Raw genomic sequence first — 26,407 nt, 5'->3', positions numbered from 1 at the left:
GTACGTTTTTAAAGATTTCTATCTCTTTCCACATCTGTTTTCATCCTTTACTACCATGTCTCTATCATTCTGGCTCATCCCTAAAGAATATTAGCGCACCATATTTAATGAGAAAGTCATCTACAACAAGATATTATAACAACACATAAATGGAAGAGAGTTCTTTCCTTCTCATAAGTGATCGTGACCATGAGCTTCTTTGGACTTATCAGGTGGAAGTAGGAAGGCCACAATAAAGTTGCCAACAGGAACTCTAAAGTAAGATCCAGTGAGAAACCAGACTTGTAGGGTATAATTGCTGCACAGATAAGATAATTTAGGTTACGGTTAACTGTTCTCATGAATGCCACAATATGAGAGCAGAAGCTACAGTTGCTGAACTTTAGCTTTCTCTGAACCCACTTGTCCAAGCGTGCTAGAATTCTAAACTAAAAAAGTCCAAATATGTTTATAGCTACACAATAATTAGAGCTAGACGACTGCTTTAATAAGTTCAGGGCTCTCAAGTTTCAATGACAGCTACCCAATCTTTATGGAGCTGCCCAAACCTACCCACATCTCTCCATTCCTTCAAATCTCTTCTCAAAACCCACTCTGCCTGGTCTTTGGTTTACCCATGTAAAGCTCATTCCCAATTGGAATCAGTCTTGACACGTAACTACATTAGCCCACATTCATACCTCCCTGTCTTTGTTTCTCCTTTATGTTCTCTGTCTTTCTCCATTCTCTTGTAGCTGGTAAACTTCTTGAGAGTGGAGGCCTGTCTATTTTTGCTTATATAACTGTTAAGTCAGCCCTGACATGGATAGTCCAGGCAGCATGATCTTGTCAGATCTTGGAAGCTAAGCAGGGTAGATCCTGGTCAGTGGATGGGAGACCACCAATGAAATCCAGGGTGCTACCACAGAGTCAAGGAATGGCAAACCACCTCTAAATGTCTCTTGCCTTAAAAACTCAATGGGGTCTCCATAAGTTGTCCACAACTTGATGGTGCATATGGGCGCGCGTGCGCACACGCTCACACACACACAAACACAATTGTTAAGTACCAAGCATGCAAATGCTACAGCTACAGAAGAGACCCTCTCTCCAGTACATTACTGTTTCATGACCAAAAAAGTACAGGCATCTGTTCTTAACTGATGGGTAGGTACATGTGGGAGGAGGTGATCATTCAGATTACATTGGATCCTGCCGTCAGATGCTGTGTCCTACATCCCTCTCCTCCCACTACATCCGTACACTGTATAGACTACTGGGGATAGCTCCAATGGAAATCTCAATTTCGACCTTGGAATCTTGGCTAGTCATCCAAAGCTACAGAACTTTCCTAAAACATAGTTTATGTTGAATAACCTGTAGGTATCTCAAACGCTTAAAATAAATTTAAGCATCATTGTCTGTACAGAGAACTGTGCAATCTAAAGCTATAGCTCAATACATGGAAATATTTTTCCAATCTGAAGTATATCCATCTATTTAGCTCCATGTCCTTTCTTAGCGCCAAAGAAAGTAGACTGCATTGTCCAGAGGCAAAGGCCAAAGCCGCCCAATATTTACGTATAGCTATATGTGTTACAAGTACAGTCTTCAAAGGATCACTGACAGTCAGCCAGACCTTCTATTGATCTGTGCACTCAAATTTCACACAATAAATTCTGAAAGCACAGCTGATAACTAGACCCAAAGAGACTGACCTAGATTCAGAACTGATCATAATTCAATATTAAATGCATGTGGCATAAAGAGAGATTAAAAACTCTTCCAAGTTACATCTGATCAAATTTTCCAGTTACATAGTCATAATACACCTGTCAAGATTATTCTCAGCAGAGGATAAAAAATCTCCTATTAGATATGTACAGGGGGGAAATCCCTGAAAAGTCTTTATTTCTGAACTTCCAAAATCTCTCCTCCAAAACTGAAGGGTTTTTCCCCAGAATATAACAAACCCGAAAGGTATTTTTTTATAATCAACCACCTTCATTTTCAATAATACATAAGGACTCGCGCACAACGGCCACAGGAGGCAAGCTAGCAAAATACGCAGCTCAAACTTAAATTGAAAGTTAACTAGAACATGTTGTCCTGCATAAACTCCGTTGACTTTGCCATAAATGGGAGGAAACAAAATCAATAATTTGCTCACTGGGAGAAGAACCCACCTTTGCAAAGTGCGTGCATGACCTTTTGCGATAAATGTGTTGAGCTCATACAATCTATTATGTACAAACTTTAATCTCCTTTCCAAAAAGTTATGGCAACTGTCAAAGCAATTAATGGGGAAAATACACAGATAAAATAAAAGCAAAATCTGTGACCTACCTTGCAGAAGGGATCCATTTCTCTTGAAAAAGGTGCTTCCGGGCCAAATGGGAGGACCTGATGTGCTAAAGGTAATAAAAAAATGTAAAGAAAATCTCATTTACATGTAGTGGTTTACTAGTTACCATATTATAAATCTTTCTTTTCAAAGAGTGTCATCCATTTGGCATTTTATCTATTCATTTAAGTATTTCTAGGCTGCCCTTTTCCACCAGGAATGTTGAATATAAACTATCATGAACCGTAGACGCAGGCCCTGCTACTATTTAATGAAATAGAATAGTTATATTCTGTTCACAAGGAAATTCAATCTGGTATCTGCCCACAAGTATTCTAGGGAGGGAAATCACAAACAAAAATATGTATCCCTCTCTCTCACACACACCCAAATGTATGCTTTGCTGCACTGAGAGTGTACTTTGTTGGGTTTGCATCATCTTCTGAAAAGCAGTTTCTCTCAAAATTTCACATTTTAAAATTTTCGGCCAAGGATAATATCAGCTTCTTCTATAAAAAGGCTCTGAATCAAATGCTATACCACTGTTGCAGGGCAAAGGTTCTCAAACTGTAAGGCAAGCTTTTCTAGGAACAATAATCTAGAAATTAGGTTCTACAGGAGATTAAGGAAATATTGACTTGTGCCTTGCTGCATGTAGATCACATCACCCGCACTGCATTCAGTCCTGCAGTGTGGAGGCACGTGTGGGCAGAAGGAGCCAATTCACACAAATGCAGTCATTAAGGTCTTTCCTGACCCTCTGTGTGAACTGGGTCCAGGCCTCCCCGCCAGCCTACACATCCCCCAGAATTTCTCTCTCTTCAGAACTAAGGAAAATAATCTCATACTATTATTTGTTTTGTGGTTCCCCAAGGCTCCTCTTTGTCTTAAAAGCAAGGAGTTGCATTTCTGTTGGAATATGCTCCCAATGAGACCTAGGGAAAGAGTGGGCTCTTCAAGATGACCTGCTCCTGTTTTTATCAGTGCTCAAATAGTTCTCTCAACTTTGGCCAAGTTAATGCAAAGTAACATAGCCCCACGTACACATTTTAATACACTTTTGTGTTACCTGGCAATGTAAACTCTCTAAAATCAATGCTTTTACTATTACATAACTTGGTGTTCCTCAACCTTATTTTGTATACAACTAATTTAATTTAATTTATATACAATTAAAAACATAGGATAAAAAAGAATTGGAGGTCAAAGCCAAGAAAGCAAGTTATCAAGAAGAAAAAGTCTGACCAACAATTCTATACCGTGAACTCCTTACTTCACTAATAATTTTATATAACACAAGGAGTGAATGGTAAAAAAACCCATTTCACATATTTATTCAGCGTGCCTTCCTACTCATTCAAAGCATTTCACATCCATCTCAACAATCCTTACAACAACCCTGTAAGATGTGCCAATATGTTTATCTTGCTTTAGAAATTAAACCAGTGGCTTATATAAGACACTAAACAAGTTCATAGCTAGACAGTTTTGAACCATGAACCATGTACACACACACTTCATTACTGTGACCACTTATCAACATACAGCTTTAATTATTACCATCTACAGCAGGTCAATACTGATAATGTTCCAAAGTAAACAGATACAGCGAGAGCAATGGATTATCCTCCCTTAGTTGTTTAGGTCTATTACTAATTCCACTGGATGTCATCCAACATCTCAGTTATTGCCAGTGCTTTGACTAATGGTGGTTTATTTCTTGCCCATAAACTGGGATACTAAACCAGAATTAAATGATGGCTTATATAATCCTGTTTTATGAGCAAGAAACAAGCCCCAATTTAACATGCTGGAATTCAAACACCATAACAAAAAAAGACCTGGAAGTCTTCAATCTTGGAGTTTTGCACAGAAGAGTGGAGAATGTGTAAGCCCAAGAATCAGACAGACTCTGCCACAAACCAGAGTTTGTTGGTAAGATCTGAAAACAACCACAGTATACCAATAACAGTCTTATACAAACCTAAAGAGAAAATAACGGTTGGTTGGTTGGTTGTTCATACAAGTTTCCAGTACAGACAATATGGTTGCATTCTTATGGAGAATGAGGTCGCCAGTTGGAAACAAAAGTTTCATTCATTCACCACGTGTCAAGAACATTACGTATTTTCAAGGGAAGGGCCATAAACCAAAGGAAACTGGTGTATGTTATAGCATTGGGTCACTAAATGAAATGGAAACATCATGTCCAACATATCTGCCTGGCCTATACAGCTAGCATCGAAGGTAGATGGACCATCCCAAGTTAAATAAGTCCAAAAAATTTCATTGGTCAGTTAAGGGGTCTGTGTGTGAGTGTGTGCGCACATACGTGCACGCACACATGCAGATTTAGAACTCTGGATCAAAGTTATTCTTTATCCAATCACTTGCCTTGGTGGCCCTGACTGAGCAGCAAGGCAGGATATAACGTAAATGGGTTTAGTAATAAACATGACATTTTCTAGATCCAAATTTATTTTTGCCCATGTGGAATGCATTCATGCAACATACAATGGGTTCATTTTATCAGGTAATACTTGTTTTCAGCATGCTGCTTTCAAAGCAGTGAGGATAGCAGCAAGCTTTTGAGGAGGACTATGATATGGACCAGTGGTCAACCAGTGTAGCAACAACTTCCATGTCCCATCAGGCTCCCCAGGCCTGCTGCACTTCCATGTAATTCTCCCCCCCCCCATACAATGATCAATGTTTACTGTTCATGGTGTTGTTTACCTTTAGTTCCGTCAGACATTGCTGAAGATTTAAGTTGTATCAGTTGAAGCTTATCGAAATACCAGTTGAATTTTACAGAAATCTATCTGCTGCTTCCGACACCGTGTACAATACTTTACAAAGTGCCAGCAAAACAATACATTGGCAGGATCTTGTGTGTCACACTACAACCCAGTTGGTTTATCTTTCATGTTTATCACTTTAAGCTTGGCCAAAAAAGTGCAGAAGTGATCACTGTGCTATGATGCAGGTAAGATTCTGTCTGGGTCGAGGAATCAGAAGCAGCCCGACACACTTCCAGTGCCCTGAGCTTCTGTTTTGAGAAGTGAATCTTCCTTTCCCCCACATTCATTTGCTGTTACACAGGCCCATTATTGCTGGGTTAAAAAAAGAACTCTAGGGACGGTCTTAAAATATTAGTAGATTTTCATCATTCCGGTTCCACCACAATAACTTTAAAGTGTGCTATGGTAATCAGGAGAAAAGGAACAGCTGGACAAAAGTGCTCTTGCACTGCCAAACAGAGATCACTGGAGCCATCAGCCCCTGTTCAGGTGAGAAAAGAAGAATTTAAATCACACCCTCCCTTCCAAATAATGACCAGCTTTGCCAACACTGATCTCTTCTATGGTAGAGGGCATCCTTGGGTGCAGCAGTGGGTGCCTTGCTCAGTTCTATCCACAGACCCACATAGGAAAAAGTGTGAGCGCAAAGAACTATTTGCAGCAAGCAAGAATGGTTAGAAAAAAGAAGTTTTCTAAAGCCGTACTAGATGCCCTTTAAATGCGGCATCACACATTGTGGTTAGAGAAACTGCCAAATCAAATAATTCTACATCCAATATCAATATTGTTGTTGCTAGGATACAACTTTCAAAAACTTTCAGCTTCATTTCAGGCCTGATGAACACAACCAGTATTAAATCAGGTAACTAAGACATTTGATCCAATAGATAAATGTGACCTTGACCAGTTCTTTTCCTGCCTTCATTGACACGGGAAGGTCTGAAAGTTTAATCAGGTGAAGTTTATGATCTGCCACATTCCTGCTCTGCTTTATATTACAAGATAAAATAAATTGCAGGTGAGAAAATAGAAGGAAGAACAAATAGTCATCATTTTCTTTATGGAAAGATTATCTGACTACTTCCAATCTGCACAATACAGATTATTTAGTCCTGCCTTTACATGTTCTACTCCACAGGTCCTAAATATAGTTAGTTACTGCAGGTACATTAATGTAGTTATAGCTAAGATCCCCAAATGCAGTTGTACTAACACGACCTCTTTGTACAGAAATGTGGGTATGTTAGATATTGCATTTTGTGATGGTAACACATTTCTACATGGTTCTTCAGGCTTGCATTCTGATTCCAAATCTTTCGTTTGTTTGGGGTGGGGGGAATAGAAATGATTTTATGGTTTTATTTATTCATTTATGCCCCCATTTAAGCCCCAAAGACATTGTGGTCTTCTCCATTTTATCTTCACTACAACCCTTGAGGTAGGTTAGACTGAATGTGCGCAACTGGTCAAGGTCACCCAGCCAAATTTCATGGCAGAGTGAGGATATCACACTGGATCTGTGTTCTACATAAATAGGACACACACCCCTTTGTATACTTACACACAATGAGGAAAGGGGAGAAATAACGATGTTAAGAATTTACAGACAATTCTGTAGAGGTTCTAGAGATGCCTGTAATTCTGAGTTATATCCAATGCTTGCAGTTATTATGCCAGCATGCTAATTTTTATACTCAAAACAGCGAAGCAAACATGAAAATTCTAAGTGGATTTTGGCAGCCACAGACATTCAATAGGCACACAAGTTAATTTCTTTGTATGATAAGTACACAAGGCTGCTCATATGACCCTTTCATTCAGGTAGCCTGCATCCACATTTTATTCTTGTCTGCCTTTTCTAATCTTCTGCATGTCATAATCCTCTTCTGTGAATCTACAACTGAGCCCTGCCTTTTTAAAAACTACGGTAAAAATTTACCTTTTCTGGGATTAGGTAAAAAAAAAAAATTCTAAACTGTTGCTGTACAACACCTTTTTGTTCTAATGTAACTGTAACCCTCAAAATGTCTTCGCCTCCATCTTGGATTGGGTGTTCCTGCTGGCCCTATTCTGGCAGAATGGCTATGCTTTAGTGGTGAGAAGTGCGGTCAAGTCATAGCTGATTTATGGCAACCCCTGGTGGAGTTTTCATGGCAAGAGACTAACAGAGGTGGTTTGCCATTGCTTGCCTCTGCAACCCTGGTCTTTGTTGGAGGTCTCCCATCCAATTACTAACCAAGGCTGACCCTGCTTAGCTTTGGAGATCTGATGAGATCAGCTAACCTGGGCTATCCAGGACAGGGCATGCTGTAATAAGGAGATCTATTTAGTCCATCCAGCTTTCTGTTTCACACAGCTGCCAACCACCTGCCTGGAAGGGCAAACAGGGCATAGAGGCTGAGACCCACCCCTTCTGCTGCCTCCCAATACTGTTATTCAGAGGTTTGCTCCCTCTGGACATGGAGGCTCCATTTATTCACCATGGCTTGTAGCCACTGATGGACTTCTCCTTGATGAATCTGTCAAACCACCACCACCTCTTTAAAGCCATCTATGTTCGTGGCCATTGCTTGCTCTATGTTAAGAACGTGTGCTTTACTTCGGTACATGGTGCCCACTGCTAGAGCACATCTGTGTGGATTTTTCCTCTTGCATATGTACTGTGCCATGGATATCTGGCCTTCCAGGGCAAGTGGCTGGTCATTGTGTGAACCAGTACACTGGACTAGACAGACCAGTGGTCTGATCCAACAGGCTTTTAAAACACTCTTAACATTCATGTACCCTCCCCACTAAAGCACCATCAACTCTAAAATCTACCAACCACTCCTGTAGAGTTCCAAGTTTTCCTAGGAAAACCGCACGGCGTGTCCTTTCTTTCAATAGGCAGAAGCAGGCACTGATCTCTTGCCATTACCCTAAGGGAGCAATCCTGAGCAGATCTATCCATCCCATTATATTTAATGCGGCTTACTCTCAGGAAAGTATTCTTAGGATTGCAGCCTAAGTGACACTTTCATGCAGTCTGAGATAAAAGAAAAAAGAAAACAACAACAATTCTGAACTGCAGTTGTGTCAAATTCTGTAACAAAATGGTTAGATTTCATTAAAGGACCCATAATCCTACTCCTCACAATGTTTCAGGAATATTTTAATAGGTCTTTCAACAAACAAAGTCAAATATCTAGCAGGTTTCTTCTGCTTTGGGATACTGTCAGGGAAATGAGCAATTATTACAGTGGTAATTGCTGGATCTGAGTTGGAAATGCAAATTTTGGCACGTTAAGGATGACAGCAGACATCCAGGGACAGCCAAACAGAAAAGACCAAATTAACTAACAGCATCCTCAAGAGAAAGACATAAGGCAAGCAGAAAAAAGAAGGGAGGGGAGAGGAGAAAAGGCTGGCAAGAAAGATGTAGCCATTGTTTTGGTTATACAGTTTTGAAAAGATTTGGATTTGTGTTTTGAGGGTGTCTTTCCTTCCTTTTTAAAAACATTCTATAGGTATTTTATTTTCATACCTTTTTTTACCTTGCTTGAGCCTGGAAAGAAAGGATACACTGCATAAATTTAAGATGGGTATAAGTTAAGTTTTTGAGAGAGACGACCCATGCCCCCCTGGGTGACTAAGCATCTCTTTTCACTTCCTGGTGTAGCTGGAGCTTGGAACCAAAGAGGCCAAGGCAACCCAATTAGTCCACCAGAGACCCTGGAGAGCTGCTGTCAGTCAAAGTAGATAATTCTGATCTTGATAGACGAACGGTCTGACTCAGTATAAGGCAGCTTCATGTGCAATGATCTGCAAAACACTTCAAAGGAATTATTCTTGTTCTCCCTTTTCAATCTATCACAGATCCAGAAGCTTTCAAAGGAAGAGCTGGAGAAAAATACAAAGGATCTGTTTTACCTCAGAATCTTTTCAAAAAGACTCAAAATATTTTTTTTTCTTTATACCTTACAGCGATGCATTTTTCGACTAAGTGGTACGGAAGGGAGAAGAGACATTTCGGGAAAACGAATCCAATTTAGGAAAGAAGAGATGGGACACTAATGTGTCTTTTGCTTGACCTGAACTAATTATATAATACACACACACTTGGGTCTTTCAACATTCAAGTGACACACTAAACTAATATTTAGAGAACAGAATTCCTTTGTAGAAAACAAACCTCCATTTATCTAAATCGTCATTCTTTTTATCTATGTTGGAACTTAATATTAGTTATTCTGTTCAGACAAGTGTGCATTTAACTCAAGGACAGCCTAAAGATGTTCAGTACAAAAGGGTTTCCTAGTTAATGAAAGGGGCTTGATGATGTTATCTTAATAGCTGCTCCATGAATACAGCTGCTAACGCTTGTGCAAGTTGGCGGGGAGGGGGGAGAGTACAAACAAATACAAGCAGCAAAGACAAAGAGTTAAATAAATTTGCTCTCACTGTACATTAAGGAGCACAAATATTGCTTTACTTAGCATCACTGTTGGTTTTGACCATAACATCCCAGAGAGATTTGTAATCACAAGCAGCGCATGTACTTTTTGGACTATTCATTCTAAGATAGCAAAAAGAATGTACACTTTAGTAGCAAAAAATCTCAATAGCTTTTGTGAGTTAAAGGGGTGGAGTAGTGGACTCGGACAGCCAGGGAAAAGTAAATAGTGTACTGGCAGCAGTCATGCAAAACAGGTCTTTATCTAACTTAGAAAAAAACCTACACTACCAAGAATAGCCAGTCCCTTTCCAAGAAGGCCAAAACCCACCCTCCTAATTCAGACTTTGTGTGCTCAGGCACAGTTCCCAACACTTCACATCTATATTATGAAAACATTGTAGTCCTACACGAGTTGTACTAGAAGACAAACTATTTCAATTAAGATCTCAGTTGCATACTGAACAACAACACCAAAAACCAAATCTACAAAAACTTAACTTCAAAACTCACACTTTCCTGAAAGGATATGCATTTATTTACCAAAGCTTCCCACCCCCATCTTTCCTCATAGTTCAAGGCAGTTTACAATAGTAGATAAAAACATTTAAAATTAAATCCAAAATAAAATAACCCTCAAATCCTTCCTGCCCCTTAAAAGATCCCTACCATTCAACCCCCCTCAAAAAGAACTGGCAAGCCTTCTAACACTTCCTGAAGATCTCCAAGTTTTGTGTTCCTTTCACCTCCTCAGGGAGCCCATTCCACAGAGCCAGGGCCGTGATGTGAAAGGCCCAAGTTCCTAAAAGATAGGATGGCCAACAGATGGCTGCTTGAAAACCATGGTAGGTACACAGGTACATATGAAAGGAGACCATTCTTAAAATATGTGGGTCCCAGGTTGTGAAGGGCTTTAAACACCATAAGATCTACAAGTGATCAAAGAGTTCATTTATACCTTACTACTGAAAAACAAAGAAAAAACCTTAAAACTGACAAGAATGCACATCTGAAAACAGAACTGGTTTTCCTGGTCCTCAACCCTGGAAAGTAAGAACAAGTTTCATGTCCAGTAGCACCTTGAGCAGTACCAAAGTCAGATTCAAAAGAGAAGGAAGTCTCTCTATTCTCTGTGCTCTGACTCACAAACTGCAGACAGGCCGTGTTGCATATTGGTGAGGCCTCTTTTTTTCACAAGTTCTGAGAAGCCACTTTTCATCACAGTGACTCCAGGAGAAGTTCCACAAACACTCAGGAAACATCCGTGTCAGAAGATGGTTGCTTTTCTGCCAACTGACTGTCTCCACAGGGGTTCTCCCTCTTTTTCCTTCTTCAGGAACTCCCCATACTCTCAGGATAAAACCGCTCAGCTTCTTCTCTGCTTCTCCTTTCGAATCCCGTTCTTCCACGGTCATGTTGCCAGGCAACCACTCACTCATCCTCTCTGTAGAAACCCCCTCCTTCTAGATGGTAGCGTGGCCAGTGTGGCAGGTACAAACATGACACGAACTTTTTAATAATAAATAAATACTTTTACAAGGTTTAATTTTTTTAAAAGATACATTGAGGGTTAACTTCCCAATAGAAATAATACAGGCAACACCTGTAGCTTTAAGAAATTAATCACTTCAGAGGTGGTTGCTAAGAAACCACACGGTGTTGCCAGGCTTCAAGCCTTGGTTTCTATCAGTAAAAGGCACAGCATGTCTGTGTGTGCCTCTTTTGGCCTTGCAGGTCCCCCACTTGTAATTTTCTTATATTAGGGAATAGTTAGAAATTGGATTACAGAGTTTGTTAGAAAAGAGCACCAACAAGAATTGTTAACATAAAATCAAGTAACAAACTGTGTTATAGTGCAGTATTATAATTTTTTACATTAAAGATGACTATTTATGTATTGCAATTGCTTTAGTTAATTTTGTTAACAAGATAAAAGAATTTACCACTCCTTGTGACAGCTGCTGGCAGTTAATATCACAATTAGGTGTTACTTAGCAACAGCCAGCAGTATTCTTCCCAAATCAGGGGAAAGAACGAAGAAATATAACAGTAACTGGGTTAATTATAATGTATTCCAGTCTTTTAAATGCATTATGCAAAAGTGCCAGTTGCTCCAACTCCACCCCCTATAAGGCAGTATAAAAGACCTGTTACCTGGGTCTGGGTGGGGTGCATTTTCTTACTTCCTTGGCCTGAAGATGGCCGGCTGCTCTAAACTCTTCATGAAGAGAATTCTATCCCCTACCTATTCTATCCCCCTACCTACAATTAGCAAAAAGTACTGTTGCCTGGGTTTGGGAAAGGAGAAACTCATAGCTACTGGCATTGAAGATCTCCCCCCCCCCCACACACACACACGCAGCAGAGATATATTTTGTGTCTCTCATGGCCTTGACAAGCAGTAGGAACCATCACAGCTGTGAAGAGTGGACTCCACCTCCCAAACTGATTGCAATTCAGCAAGCATATTGGATTGGTGAAACACTACTTCCTGCTTGATTTCTCTTTTTATCAGTGACACTGCTACTGAGGCAGCAGTGTCTGAGGTGGAATCCTGGGCATCTACTGGGAAATGTTGTTGCTTGTGACAAGATGTGTACAGCCAAACAATACCTTGTGTGGACTTAAGGAGCAGATACCACTGGCAGAGTGGTTTCTCCTGGGGGGGCAACTTTGCTGGGGTCAGAAACAGCTTTCAGGAAGGAGGGGAATGCGGTCGTCACATTCCACTTACAGACTGCAAGATCCAAACCACCGTATTTCCATCTGAGGCAGGGGTTATAGACATCTCTCCACATGCACCTTTTTGAACCTAGTTTCGGGATACTAAGTCTGTGTACAGGCATATACTTGGAGCAGTTGGGAGAGGAGGAGGAGGGAGATACTAATTTTTTAGTTGACTGATCAGATTCTGAGGTAGACAATGAAAACAAAGGGCAATATAGGACAGGTCAAAAAAATACAAGACAGTTCAGATAACCTCAAGGCAAAATGCAAAAATACATTGTTACACTTACCTGTAACTGTTGTTCATCTAGGTCTTCCATGCAGACACACATGGGACTGTGCATGCGCAGGCCTGCTGATTTTGGAGATTTTATATAGCTCAGAACCAATAGGGGGCACCCTCACCTCTCCTCGTGCATGCGTGGCTGCTTTCCCTGCCCTTAAGAGGTGGGGCACCCTCGACGTATGCTCAGTCCTCTTTCACCGCCAAGCTCTAATGTAAGTACCAAAGACATTAGCGGGGAAGGAGGGAGGGTATGTGTGCCTGCACAGAAGACGTAGATGAACAATAGTTACAGGTAAGAGTAACACTGTTTTTTATGCATGGTCTTCCTGTGCAGTCTGACATGGGAGATTACAAAGCTTAATTACCTGGGTGGAAGTATTGACTAGTTGTCACAGGAAAAACTGCTGCGCCCATCGCTGTCTCCTTTCTGTCTAGGACGTCAAAGGCATAGTGTTTAACAAACGTGTCAGCCAATGCCCACGTTACTGCCTTGCAGATGTCCTGGATCGGGACCCCTCTCAGGAGAGCTGCCGACGACGCCTGAGACCTGGTGGAATGAGCATGAACTTCTAACGGACAAGGTAAGTTTGCAGTTCTATAACATGGAGGTCTAAAACCCTCATCTTTTCTCTACTATAGACAGGTTGGAATACAAACCCAAGAGTGAAGATTGATCGGGAGTCGCAAGTAAGGTAACTGTAAAAACTCAACTTTATAACCAATTTGAACAATTTTCAAAACCCAAGCATGAGGGGTGATCTTGCACCATTCTGCAAAAAATGAACTCAGCCTGACTCCAAACATAGGATCAGGTCCCTGTAATTGTCAGAATTGTTTTTGGGAGTGGGCCTGTTCCTTCGAATGCTGCTGATGAGCTCGCTGTTTGCCCTTATGATTTTGCTTTCTCCTAGGAAAGGACGACTGAGGGTTCTGATAGGACCGTTGGGTATGGTAGGCATACTCCTGGTAAGGATGGAAGCGGTGCTGACAACCCCGTGAGGAGGATCTATACTGGAATCTTTCAGAATGAGGCTGCTGTTGCTGGGATATAACTCCGTAGGAGCAAGCGGTAAGTCTGTCCTTTCGCTTCTTAGAGAGATAGTCATCCGTTTTTTCTGAAAAGAGAGTAGGTCCCTCGAAAGGGAGATCTTCAACCTTAGTCTTGGTCTCTGCTGGCAAGGCTGTGGTTCTCAGCCAGGCAAATCTCTGTAGGACTACTGCAGAGAGTAACAACCTTGCAGAGGTGTCCGCCATATATCTGCTAGTGTTGATTTGATGGCGAGACAAACGGACCACCTCTTCCTGGATGACCTTGAGAAAGATTCTTTGATCCTCAGGCAATTTAGGTGGCCACTTTATTCCAGAGTAACAACTGATAGGCTGCCATCATGGCTGCATAATTAGCTATTTCAATATAAAAGGTGGCAGAGGTGTACATCTTACGCCCCACAGCATCTATCTTTCTGCTCTCTTTATCCGAGGGCACTGAGAGAGACCCTTATTTAGGCTTGGATTGCATTTCCTCTGTAACAAGCGATGAGGGAGGAGGATGCAGAGACAGGAATGAACAGGGGTCTTCCTATTAGTGGTGGGAGTGGAAGCTGGTTTCAGAATTAGGCCATCAAGCAGATCCACAAAGTCCTCAATGATAGGAAAGGCTATTGCAGGAATGGATCCTGAATAAATGTGTTGCAGAATCTTTTCTCTTGACTTCGGTTCCGTAGATGTCACATCTATCTCTAGAGCCTTAGCCATGCGCTGCAGCAGCTCTGAATATGCATGGAAATCATCAGTCGGTGAGACTTCCTCCGAAGGACCAATCACACCCTCCGGAGAGTCGGATAGAGGCGAGTTGTAGGGCCTAGGTCGCAGGGAGTCCTCCTCAAAGCCCATCTCTGAGCCATGTGAGGTTCTTCTAGAACCAGCGTAGGAGTATGCCCTCATCGAAGGGGACCTCGAGCAGTTCCTCGTCAGATGTTCTGAGTAGTAGGAGCCTACTCTGTGGTGGTGATACAGAGCTGCATCTTCACTGGCATGGTAACTCCTTGAGTAAGGGCTTCCCTCTCTATATGAGTAAGGGCTCATCCAGTATCTGGAACGTCCTCGTCCTTCTTGGGAAGAGTGTGATGACCATGAGCCATGGTACGGTGACCTAGAATGCCCTAATGGAGTAGAGGGCTTCTCTACTAGAATCACATCCTCCTCTAACCTGCTCTTAGAACAAGGGGAACTGTGGGGTGATGAATGATCGCCCGACCCTCGATGCCTCTTATCACGGGGCTCAGATACGATGTCCCCTTGAGGCTCAGTAGAAGTCTGGGAGGAAATCACGCTTTCTAAGATCGCCTTCTCGCGCTTCGAAGAGTGATGTCTTTTCTTCTTCTTTTTCTCCAGATTCGAAGGTGGATCCGATACCACCGCCGGTTCTGAAGCCTTCGGAACCGAGATTCATTTTGCTGGTTTCAAGGGGACCTTTGGTCTGAAGACACAAATGACATGGAAGGCATTCTGCTCCGAGGAGTCTTGGAACCTGAAGCCTTCGATCCGGAACTATCCCGTCAGGACCGGGGCGAATGGTCCGGGATAACAGTCGGCGCCGACTGTTAGTCACAATAGCTACAAGCCACTGATAGATCTAAATCCATGAAAAGACACATCCATGAGGTTTTCTCATTATTTGACTAACTGTGAAAGGGGTGCTAATGGGGCAGGAGGCAGTTACCCCATTCACTGAGGATCCACCAGCCTGCTTTGTTTTATGTGGAATGTTAACTTATTGTGGAATGTGGAATGTGGAATGTGGAATGTTAACTTATTGTCCCACAAGCACAGATTGTTCATTTTTGTCTGAGTGTTGGGAGGTTGCATGGAATCAGAAGACAAGCCTTTGACAAAGGGGTGCAACAGTTCCTCCTGGGCTGTCTCATCAAGAAATACCATTTCGTTGCACTTAATTTCTGTTGTGATTCTCTGGTCTGATTCAAGATAAGAGTCCATCTACACCTCAGGTTTCTAAGGCCTCAGGAGTATAAAGGTTTTATATGTAACCACAGATTCTAAATAGTTTCTTCAATTATGGGCTTTGTGGAGTGCTTAATATCCTTACATAACGGCTTATTTGCAATAATTTTTCTGTGTTTCCTAACTGTGAGGGAGGGGGTTATGTTTAAAGACACACACCAAAGTACCTAAAAACAAGGGTCGCTGTGTTCTGGAAACATTCACCACACAGTTGACAAATGCCTAAATAGCACTTAAATGATTAGGAAGACACTGACAGCTTAACTGAAGCTTGGGGTAGAAGCGAGACCAAAAAACTAACACAGCATTTGAAATAGAAGGAAGTATGTCTGCTGACTGCAATGTGAAGATAAGGGGAGGGAGAAGCTGAGCTGATGGGTGGGGGGAGAAATGTGCCAGCTTCTGTTTTCAGTTATGTCCATAGGCGCTTTAAAAATACAATTTCTTTAGAACCTTAAAACTTGTATTCTAGCCCAAGACCAATTACACCTAGATGTTTCAAAGGCCCATCAGTATGTCTTTAGGCAAGCCAGAGGGACAACACAAGTTGAAAGGTGCTGTTCTCAAAAAGCCAAACTGTACATGTTTCCAGTAAAGTTCCTTCTTCTGCCATTTTCCTCAACAGCAAGGTTTTTTAAAAAAGCTATCGCAACATTCTACGGCAGATCTTCGTTTACAGTACTGTGCCATTCTGTCATGAGACACATCTCGGTTCTTTTGATTCCCTGTATTAGTTAAGCTCCCAAAACAGGCAATCCCTTTGGGCAGCCTCTCTAGAAAGGCCAGGAACAAGCTAGCGAATAATAAAGCCCCACAGACAGAGAGAGTTTCTCCTCCAAGAATGATCAACCAATTGGCTTAGTATTATCTGTAGCATGAAAAGAACACCTAATTCTGGAAGGGGATGTGATCACAGAAAAAATTATAAACCCCTGAAGTTAAGAGTTACAGCTGTCCTTCCATAAGTCTCCCCCTGAAATAAAATTAGAATCTAAGAGTGACTGTGCCAACTCCCAATTGTTTAGGTGTAAAAATGATTGGGTTATGTGTGGGCCACCTCTTAAGTGAGGCTGTATGTTTAACTGAGTGAGGAGTGTTGGGGGGGGGGGTGGATAGAAGAGGCAGAAATGGGCCTGTCAGACTCTGCCTCAGATCTCAAAGTGACAAGTGGTGGCAGCTACCTGGTGAGTGTGTGTGGGCTATTGTTTCAGGGACAAGCCACTGCCAAACAAGCTCCAAGGTGGCTGGGTAAGTAGGATCCTCTTTCTTCGGTTCCTGCCCCTCCCGAGTAGCCTGTGGCACATTCCTTCTCTAAAAGTTGGGACAATACAAATAACCCTCTGGAATAATCCAGAGACTGGAGTACTTTCCCTATAAAGAAAGTCTTTTAAAAACTAGCTCCTTTTTAGTTCAGAAAACAAACCAAGGATAGCAGCAGTGGGAAGGGGACCTGATGTTAGTAAAAATTAAGAACTGTGTAGAGAGCAAACAGAGATCAATTAGACTCTCTCTCAAAACACCAGAATCAGATTTGCCCAATTATGTTGACTGGCAGTAGGTTCAAGTCAAACCAAACAAGTACTTCTCCACACAACAGATAATTAACTCACCTGATTCATTGCCACAAGATGTTGCAATGGCCTCTAGCTTTAAGCAGAATAAGATAAATGCACTGCACATAACCCTCCTGTTTTATTATCTGTTACATTTTTGTCCACTGTTGTTCTGTGCTTGGGGTGGCACAATCCTCTCCTCCCCTCCAGTTTATCTTCAGCGCTCAGCTGAGAGCTGGTGACTGGGTTTTAACATCACTCTTCATAGCTGAACCTTGGTCTCTCTTGCTCCAAAGCATACTCTGCATGGGGCTGTCTTTGAGGACAACCTGAAATCATCAACTGATGCAGAACAGAGTTGATCAGTGTGCCCATTTACACTCCGCACTGTACCAGTTATGGTGGGTTCAATTAAAACCCTCTAAGTAGAGATGTGAAAGCCTGAAAAAAATGGGTGGGAAGTTCTCCCCATATTTCCCCCTCCAAAGACTATTTCCGATAGAATAATTGGAAAATTTGGGGGTGCACTGAAAAAAACACTATGAAATATATGTATCTTTTGGAATCAGGGAAATCTGCTAATATAACAGTGTGCAGTAGTCTGTAGCTCTCTCACTTGAATATTACATATATTTGCACTTTGGCTTACAGAAAATGAAGACATTTATGCCTAAAGTCCATAAATATGCCAATTAATACAATTTTACGTGCTATGTTATAAATACAGTGTTTTATGTCATTAAAGGAAAGATAGGCTTAGGTTGTTTAGGCTTGATGGGAAATTTCTGTTTTCCCCCTAGAAAAAATTACTTTCCATGGCTTTAAATGAATTTTACATCTCTACTTTCAAGCAAAGGAGTTCCAGGTCATGAATAACTACCTCTTGCCCTAGTGCCCTCAAAACAACTTAGACTGAGATAGTAAGCCCTATTAAAGATTCACCTGTCTGCCACTGAGAACACTGGCTAAAAAAAAACAGGGCTTCTTTGGTAGTGGCACATTCTTTATTGAATCACTTCCCTAAAGAGATGCAGAAAGTCATATATATTGTTTTTTTAAAAAAAATAAGGGCTGTAAGACAGTCCTATTTTGCCTGACATCTGGTGTTTATGACAACTTTCCTGTAATTGGGGATTTAAAAAAAACATTATTTTGGTTGTTACTTTCCATTTTTATTATTGATGGTGAGTTTATTATGGTTATCATTTTACCCAATTTTTATTCGATGCAGGGAAGGCAATATATACTTTTTAAACAAATGATATCATTGTGACAGTGGCAGCATACCTTCAATTATGAGATGGCAGGAATAAGCACACAGGATTTCTATTTCCTATCATGTCTCACTTATTAGTGTCTCAGAACACAGGGGTGAACTCCACTGACAGTGAGAGCCAGAATCCAAAAACCATGCAACTAGCTCAATCAAGGGGTTTTGGACTTGTGATTTTCAAATACTAATACATCACTGAAACTGCTTTTGAAACAGAAGGGTCTAGGTTTTTTGCTATGACATATATCAACAGTCCAATAGCATGCCTTTTGGGCCCAGGGCTAGGGGATGGACTAAACAAAAAAATTGGTCTTACCAACAAGGTCATTCTCAAGTTAAGGGCAAGCTACTGGGGACCACCAGTAGCATGGAACCACATGTAGGCCCATACCACTGGCCTACAAAAGTTATAAGGCGTGTCACAACTTAGAACAAGGCCTCATGTTTTCTAACACTAACCTACTACTGAGAAACCTGTGTATGTGATCAGTTACCTTGGAATTACTATGCCTGAAATCATTTCAGCACCTGACCCCTTCAAGCTATAAGTCAGTCAATGAAAGGATGGAATTAGCTAAGAGAGCCATCAAACTCAGGAAAGCCTTAAGTCACACACCACTTTCATACTATGGTAAGTGATCACATAACTAGCTGGCTTACTGGATCTGATGGGTGGTGTTTACAACTCCACAGATCAAAACAGTGACTAGATGATCCTTGCTGACTATCTTGGGAGTGGGCTGTAACACCCCAGATTTCTTTTGTTGAGGCATACATTACCTTTACCTCTAGATTTTGTCACTGTGTGTAAACAAACCCGAATCAAAAGCACATGATCCTTTCCTAATCCCTTTCAAGTATTTTACACAATCATTATTATGGGTGGGGAACTCAGCTGGTGATGAAAATCTATAGCTTGCTATTTTCACCAGAAACTATCCTCTGCTAGCTCTTTTGGGGAGGAGAAAAAGAAACAAGATAAGGGGCATTTATTAGTTTACTACAGCATTCTGTTATCATGCCTTTACACAGTACTTGGATAAAGCCACCAACCAGTAGGTTGGATCCTGAGATGTGTTGCTGGAAGGCACTGACAGCAGCAGATCTTTACTGTATTCCCCTCCCTGCAGAGATCCCAGGGTTGTAGGACCCAAATGGAGGCTAGTGGAGGCCAGGAGGTGGGGAAGGAGGCAAAAATCACCTTCCCCTCTCACTATCTCAGAGTTACACTGATGGAAAATAGTAGAGTCCAGTAGCACCTTTAAGACTAACTTTATTGTCACATAAGCTTTCAAGAACCACAGCTCTCTTTGTCAGATGTATAAGCTTTCGAGAACTACAGTTCTCCTCATCAGATGCATAAGTTAGTGTTATTACCCCCAAAATACAGCTAGGGAGCTGGGGCTGAGAGGAGTGGCTTACCCAAGCCCATACTGGGCTTATGGCAGTTGTGGGATTCGAACCAGTAGAGTCCTAATTTGCAGCCAAACCACTTAACCACTGTGCGGTCTCAATGCCAGGAGCATGAGCATTACAGCAGACCAACAGGGCCAAAAATAGGAAACACAAGCAAAGAATGAGGAGGTAATGCCACCGTAAAGAACAAGCCAAGAGTCAGAGCCATGGAATCAGAGCCATGGAGGAAGCCATGGAGCCAGAGCCATGGAGGAATCCTCGCTATCATCAAATAGCCTTACTTTGTCATCCTGCTGCTCCCCTGAGCATGTGTGCAAAGGAAAGCAGGTGGCACAATATCCTTGCTCTCTACTCATGCACACTACCAAAATGGGCCATCTGTAAAGCAAGAAAAAAAATGGCAAATCTACTGGAGCCTGTGGTCCACCCCATGAGGCTCTGTGACCTTCCAAAGGGTCCTGACCCATGGGTTGCAGATCATTGAGTTATGAGAATCAAAAACATTTGCAGTATAGTCCTAAGCAGTTAACCCTTTTAAGTTCTTTGATATCACTTTTCTCAGTACAGTCTCTGCTTAGGACTGTACTACAAGACTGCACTGGAAATTTGAGGCATCCAAGGGGCATGCATAATTACAATCTAACGAACCCATACTCATTAAGTCATCCTTATTAAAGTACCAAAGGAGCTGCCGTATAAGTGGGAATCTCCTGTGCAAGAGTTTGAAAGTGGTTTCTTTTCTCCTCACTACTACATTGCTGAGGGCCGTCAAAATTACATGCGGCTCACTGGCAAAGTAGCTTGTGCTCTGTTTATATTTCGTAGACACATGCTTTGCATCATGTTACAGTGATGGTATGTGCAACCATGGCAACGGCAACTTATGATAAGTGCTACTGATCCATTTATTTTTCTTCCTCTGGGGAGTGGGGGGGTGGCGAGAAAGTCCCAAGGCTAGCCTTATGGTCTGAACAGAAATGAAACTATCCAATGACTGTTCATAAAAATAAAACCTAGATAAAACTAAAACTAAACCCACATTATCCATGAAAATGAAAGACATACAGTAGCTTATAAATCTAGTTACGTTTGTGCATTTTTAAAGAAAGCGTGACAGTATGTAACCCAGGTAGGGAAGGATTTGTGTGCAGGGAGACATACTCTGCAACTGCATATATCCAAAGTACTGAAGAAAGGTTACTAGGAAGGATCAGCCTGTTCTTTCTATATCCGGTGGAGATGGTTCGTTGCGGGGAGAAGTCTGCTCACTTCAATCAGTAGCCCTTTAAGTTCCCAGAATGTGGAGTTCAGACATCACAAGAATATTAGGAGGGAGTGCTATGCCTCAAGGCCAAAATGAACAGCATGAGAAAGAGAAGTAGGCCCAGAAAGGAGGTAACAGGCAGGGGGTGGCTGTAATGGGACAGCATCATTAGCAGAACTCTGGAAATCTGGCAAAGAAAGGATTACAGAGAAAGGACATTTCAGGCAGGTAGCCATGTTGGTCTGCAGCAGAACAGAAGGATTTGAGTCCAGTGACACCTTAGAGACCAACAAGATTTTCAGGATACGAGTTTGCGAGAGTCAAAGCCCCCTTCTTCAGATATAGGGAGAGGGCATGGCCACCTGGCAGGAGTAGGGGATAAAAAGGAAGAAGAGAATTGTCAGCAGGGAAGCTTAGAAAGGAAAAATGGTATGGAAAATGCTAACACTTATTCAAAGCATTTATTAGCCGCCTTTCTACCTTACGGCATTCAAGGCTGCTTGCAACATTAAAAATACATTTTAAAAACAATCAAATGCAGTTCTAAATACAACAGTCTTCAGCCGCTTCCTAAAGATCAAAACTAGGCACACCACCCTGGGGAAGCTGTTCCACAATTGTGAGTTTGCCACCAAAATGGCCCTCTCTCATGCACCCGTACGATGAGCTTCTTTGGTCAACAGGAGAGTTGGGAGAGCCTCTCCCTGTTGTCTTAATTCTCAGGCAGGAAGGTATGGAAGCCAGTTTGGTGTAGTGTTTAAGAGCAGCAGGAACCTGGTTTGATTCCCCACTCATTCGCTTGAAGCCAGCTGGGTGACCTTGGATCAATCACAGCTTCCTGGAGCTCTCTCAGCCCCACCCATCTCAAAGTGTAAACCACTTTGAGTGGATAGTAAGTTATCCTGAAGGGCGGTATATAAATCAAATGTTGTTGTTGTTGTTGGGAGAAGGCAGTCCTACAGATAACCTAGTTCCAAGCCACATGGGGCTTTAAAAGACAAGCCCAACACTTTGAATTAATAGAGAATGGTCACTGCAAAGTTGCAGTTGGATGAAAGATGTTCAAAGGATGAGGGTCAGAGCTCCCACCCATACCATCTTCTCTTAGTATATAAGACTGTGGTAAGGGTCTGCTGCTCTTTACTGATGTCTGTTCTGTGCAGACACCAAGGTGTTTCCTGCATTAAGGGCTTAAAAGGACTTCTGGTCATTTTATTTATTAAAAAAAAGAGGCAAAGTTATGGGTCTCCTCCCTCTTACTTGGTATCCCCAGTCCCCCCACCCACTTGGTAGGGTGGAGGGGGAAACAGAGGGTGAGAAAGCCAGTGTCTAAAACCATAGATTCAGTGGATTCATAGAGCATTCCCCTTGCTCAATGGTGTCACTTCCAGCTTTGCACTGGAAATGACATAAATGCACCTGAATGATGCTGATTAACATGTCTTAGCCCCAAAAGCTCCTGCCAGGTGCCAACACCGGACTTGTAGTATTGTGTACTGTGGGGCTGCCCAGAGGTACAAAATTTCTGGAAATTTTGAAGACACTGGAACTGAAACACATGCAATACTTACTTTCCTATCAAATCTAAACTTCTTTTACTGATTGAACAACAGAAAATGCATCATTTACAACTTAGCATATAAAATTGTACTATTTGAAATATATATGGAACTTATAATGATAAATACCTTCATTTTCTGTAGGAAAAATTGCAAGTATACCCAATAATTGAGAAAGAATTGCAGATTGCAGAACCCTATGCTACCATAGCACACATCTTTAATTTTTGCCATCTGAGGGGAAGGAAAAAAATAAAAAGTTGAAAGTAGAAAACAAATTACGCGGTAAACAAATAAATTGTTTGGACAGAAACTCTCCTAGAATCAGAACAGATAGGACTACATGCATGTTTGGATATTAAGCTAAACTTTGTTTCAGGTGGTCTGCAGTAGACCAGCAAAGATTCCAGTCTTGCTCTTGAAGAGCAAGAAAAATTTCAGGATATTAGCTTCGAGAATCAAAGCTTCCTGACAGAGCTTTGACTATTGAAAGGTTATACCCTGAAAGTCTTTTTGGTTTTCTAGGCGCTGCTAGACCCAAATCAAGCTAAATTTTATAACACTGAAAACACCGAACTCTTTAATATATTACTATTAAATACATTATAGCAGATTAATTGTAGCTGCAATTATTTACATTTAAACAAAAAAATCTTGAAAATATTGCATATCACTACAGTAAAAGAATATTTTTAGTACTTCTAAAATGTCTCAATTTTTTCATTGGAAAAATGAGAATGTCCTTAGATTTTTTCATGATATATTTTCTAAGCATGAAAAACTTTCCCTGAAAAATTGTTTTATTTATTCTAAAAGAAAATACCTTTCACAGGAATCTTTTTCAATGTTCTCCAAAGTTTCCACAAGGAAAACTGGAAAAAAGTCCTCAAAAGAAGTCCAGAGAGAAAAAACAGTTTCTCCTCCATTTGTCCATTTTTTCCCCTGGCCTTCACATTTCTATGGCTACCAGAATTTCAACAGCAGTATGTGGAAATGCTTGGAGGTGTAACATGCTCCCCACCCATTCTAGATACCCTGTATGCTGAGAGCAGTGGCAAAGTGTACATACAGTAAAGAACGAAAAAGAAATCCTGCCCTCAAGTCATAACTGACTTACGTGATCCCTGGTGGGGTTTTCGTGGCAAGAGACTAATAGAGGTGGTTTGCCATTGCCTGCCTTTGCAACCCTGGTCTTCATTGGAGGTCTCCCATCCAATTACTAAGCAAGGCCAACCTTGCTTAGTTTTTGAGATCTGATGAGATCTAATGAGAGCCCATTTGGTGTAGTGGTTAAGAGCGCGGGACTCTAATCTGGATAGCTGGGTTTGATTCCCCACTGCTAGAAGCCAGCTGGGTGACCCACCCACCTCACAGGGTATTTTGTTGTGGGGATAATAGTAACATACTTTGTAAACTGCTCTGAGTGGGCATTAAGTTGTCCTGAAGGGCGGTATATAAATCGAATGTTGTTGTTATTATTACTATTATTATCAGGCATACCTGAACCATCCAGGTCAGGTTCCTATCAATTTAAGATACCTAATCTGGGAAACACAAGCTTTAATATGGGACTGTGACAACATTTCTGATAGCTACAGAAACTAGCAGGAGTTTATTCTCTGTGTGTGTTATGTGCTGTCAAGGTGCTTCTGGTTTATGGTAGCCCTATGAATGAAAGACCCCTCTCCCCCAAATGTCCTATCATTAACAGTCTTTTTCAGATCTTGCAAACTGGAGGCCATGGCTTCCATTATTGAGTCAAGCCATCTAATTTTGGGTCTTCCTCTTTTCCTACTGCCTTTCGCCTTTCCTAGCATAATTGTCTTTTCCAGTGAGCCTTGTCTCTCTACATCTACTGCCTCTGTAGGACTATCTCCATACAGCCTCAAAAATAAGCCAAACTCTCACTATGAGGAAAATTGTGCCATTCCTATTAAAGCAAAACGACAAACAGTTTCCTCTGAATAATTAAGAATTTAGAAACAGTCTTGTCAAGAAGCTATAAGCAGTACACATTTACATTTATTTATTCACACCCCACTTTTCTCCCCAGTTGGGGACACAAAGCAACACTGTCCTTCTCTGCTCTATTTAATCCTCACAACCACCATCCTGTGAGGTTCAGGCTGGGAGTGTGTGACTGGCCCAAGGTCACCCCAGCAAGCTTCCATAACAGAGTGGGGATTTTAACTAGAGGTGGGAATGAACCAGGGGGGAAACGAACCATGAGGTTCACGGTTCATTTGGTTTCATGAACCTTCACGAACTTGCCTCAGTTCCCAAACTGGTTCGTGGGGTTTAAATGCCTCTTTCCGTACTACTGCAAAGAGGCACAGAAAGGGGCATTTCACCCCTTGGCTTGGATCAGCTGCTTGTCGGGGAGATCCCCGACAAGCAGCTGATTCGGGGTTTAAATGCCCCTTTCCCTGCTGCTGCCTGCCGGTTGTTCTATTTCCCATGTTTGCAGGAGTTTGCTTATTCCCTGCTGGCTTTAAAAGTCAGGTAAGGGCTAAATGGCTGGTTTTCCCTTCCTCCTTTGGGGTATGCACACACTCTTTTTTCCCCCCAAAGGCAAGAAAGTGTTGCAACATTGTAACATGGCAACATTACAACATTACTGCAATTTCCTCCTGGCTTTAAAAGCCAGGAAAGGATTAAATATCTGCTTTCCCCTCCCTTCCAGGTATGTTTCAGGCTTTGCCAAAAGGAATAAAAGCAAAGCGTTTTGCACAGCCCTTTGGAAACAAAGTGGCAGGGAACTGCTGCTAGCTTCCCTGCCACTTTGTTTCCAAAGGGATGTACAAAACGCTTGGTTTTAATTCCCTTTGGCAAAGCCTGAAACATGCCTGGGAGGGAGGGAAAAGCAGCTATTTAATTCTTTCTTGGCTTTTAAAGCCAGGAGGAAAATGCAGTAATGTTACAATGTTGCTGTGTTACAATGTTACAATGTTGCAACACTTTCTTGCCTTTTTTAAAAAAAAAAGTGTGTGTGCATACCCCAAATGAGGAAGGGGAAACCCGCCATTTAACCCTTTCCTGGCTTTTAAAGCCAGCAGGGAATAAGCAAACTCCTGCAAAAATGGGAAGCAGAACAGCTGGCATGCAGCAGCAGGGAAAGGGGCATTTAAACCCCGAATCAGCTGCTTGTCGGGATCTCCTGACAAGCAGCTGATCCAAGCCCATCTCCGACTGTCTAGGAAACTGATTTATCAGTGCCAGGCTGTCTATAGTAATGTACTGAAAACAAACCAAATGAACCAGTCTAAAGTCCATCCAGGTTCATCAGAAATGGGCTCTGACGAACTGCTGATTCACGAACCACGAACTAGCCCAGTTCATGATGAACTTTGGTTCGTATTTCAGTTTGTGCCTATCTCTAATTTTAATCTGGTTCTCCCAGACTGTAGTACAGCAATCAAACCACCCCATGTCATTGGCTCTCAATTCAATCCTATAGCCATACAGTAAGCAGGATTTACTAGGAATATGTCCTTTGTAACTGAGAGGCCCATGCCTCACCTCTCAGACCTTTTAATGACAACATATATCCATTGGCAAATGAAAATGATAACTGGACACATGACATGCTAATTCTCACCAATAAGAATTAAAGACACGGTTGAAAGTACTCCTACTTCTATATAAACTCTCCAAGCAGCTGAATGTCTCCTTCCATAGCTCTTCCTTTTCCACAGTGGTATCTGCAGAAGCACAGAACGGGATTTTCTCTGTATTAGCAACCTCTCCATCCA

General features: G+C 41.8%; 1 protein-coding gene across 3 annotated transcripts in view; it reads right to left on the bottom strand.

Annotated features, from left to right (window-relative positions):
* The window catches only part of FOXN3 (forkhead box N3), a 178,987-nt gene that overhangs the window by 77,871 nt on the left and 74,709 nt on the right, over positions 1-26,407 (bottom strand). For all 3 annotated transcript variants that reach the window (XM_054972628.1, XM_054972629.1, XM_054972630.1), the window contains exon 4: positions 2,326-2,390. In XM_054972628.1, coding sequence (XP_054828603.1) covers positions 2,326-2,390 — 65 coding nt within the window. The remainder of the gene's footprint in view (positions 1-2,325; positions 2,391-26,407) is intronic.

This window comes from Eublepharis macularius, chromosome 2 (genome assembly GCF_028583425.1).
Source record: "Eublepharis macularius isolate TG4126 chromosome 2, MPM_Emac_v1.0, whole genome shotgun sequence".
NCBI lineage: Eukaryota > Metazoa > Chordata > Lepidosauria > Squamata > Eublepharidae > Eublepharis > Eublepharis macularius.
The sequence above is the reverse complement of the archived record's forward strand: the minus strand, read 5'-3'. Positions and strand labels throughout refer to the sequence as shown.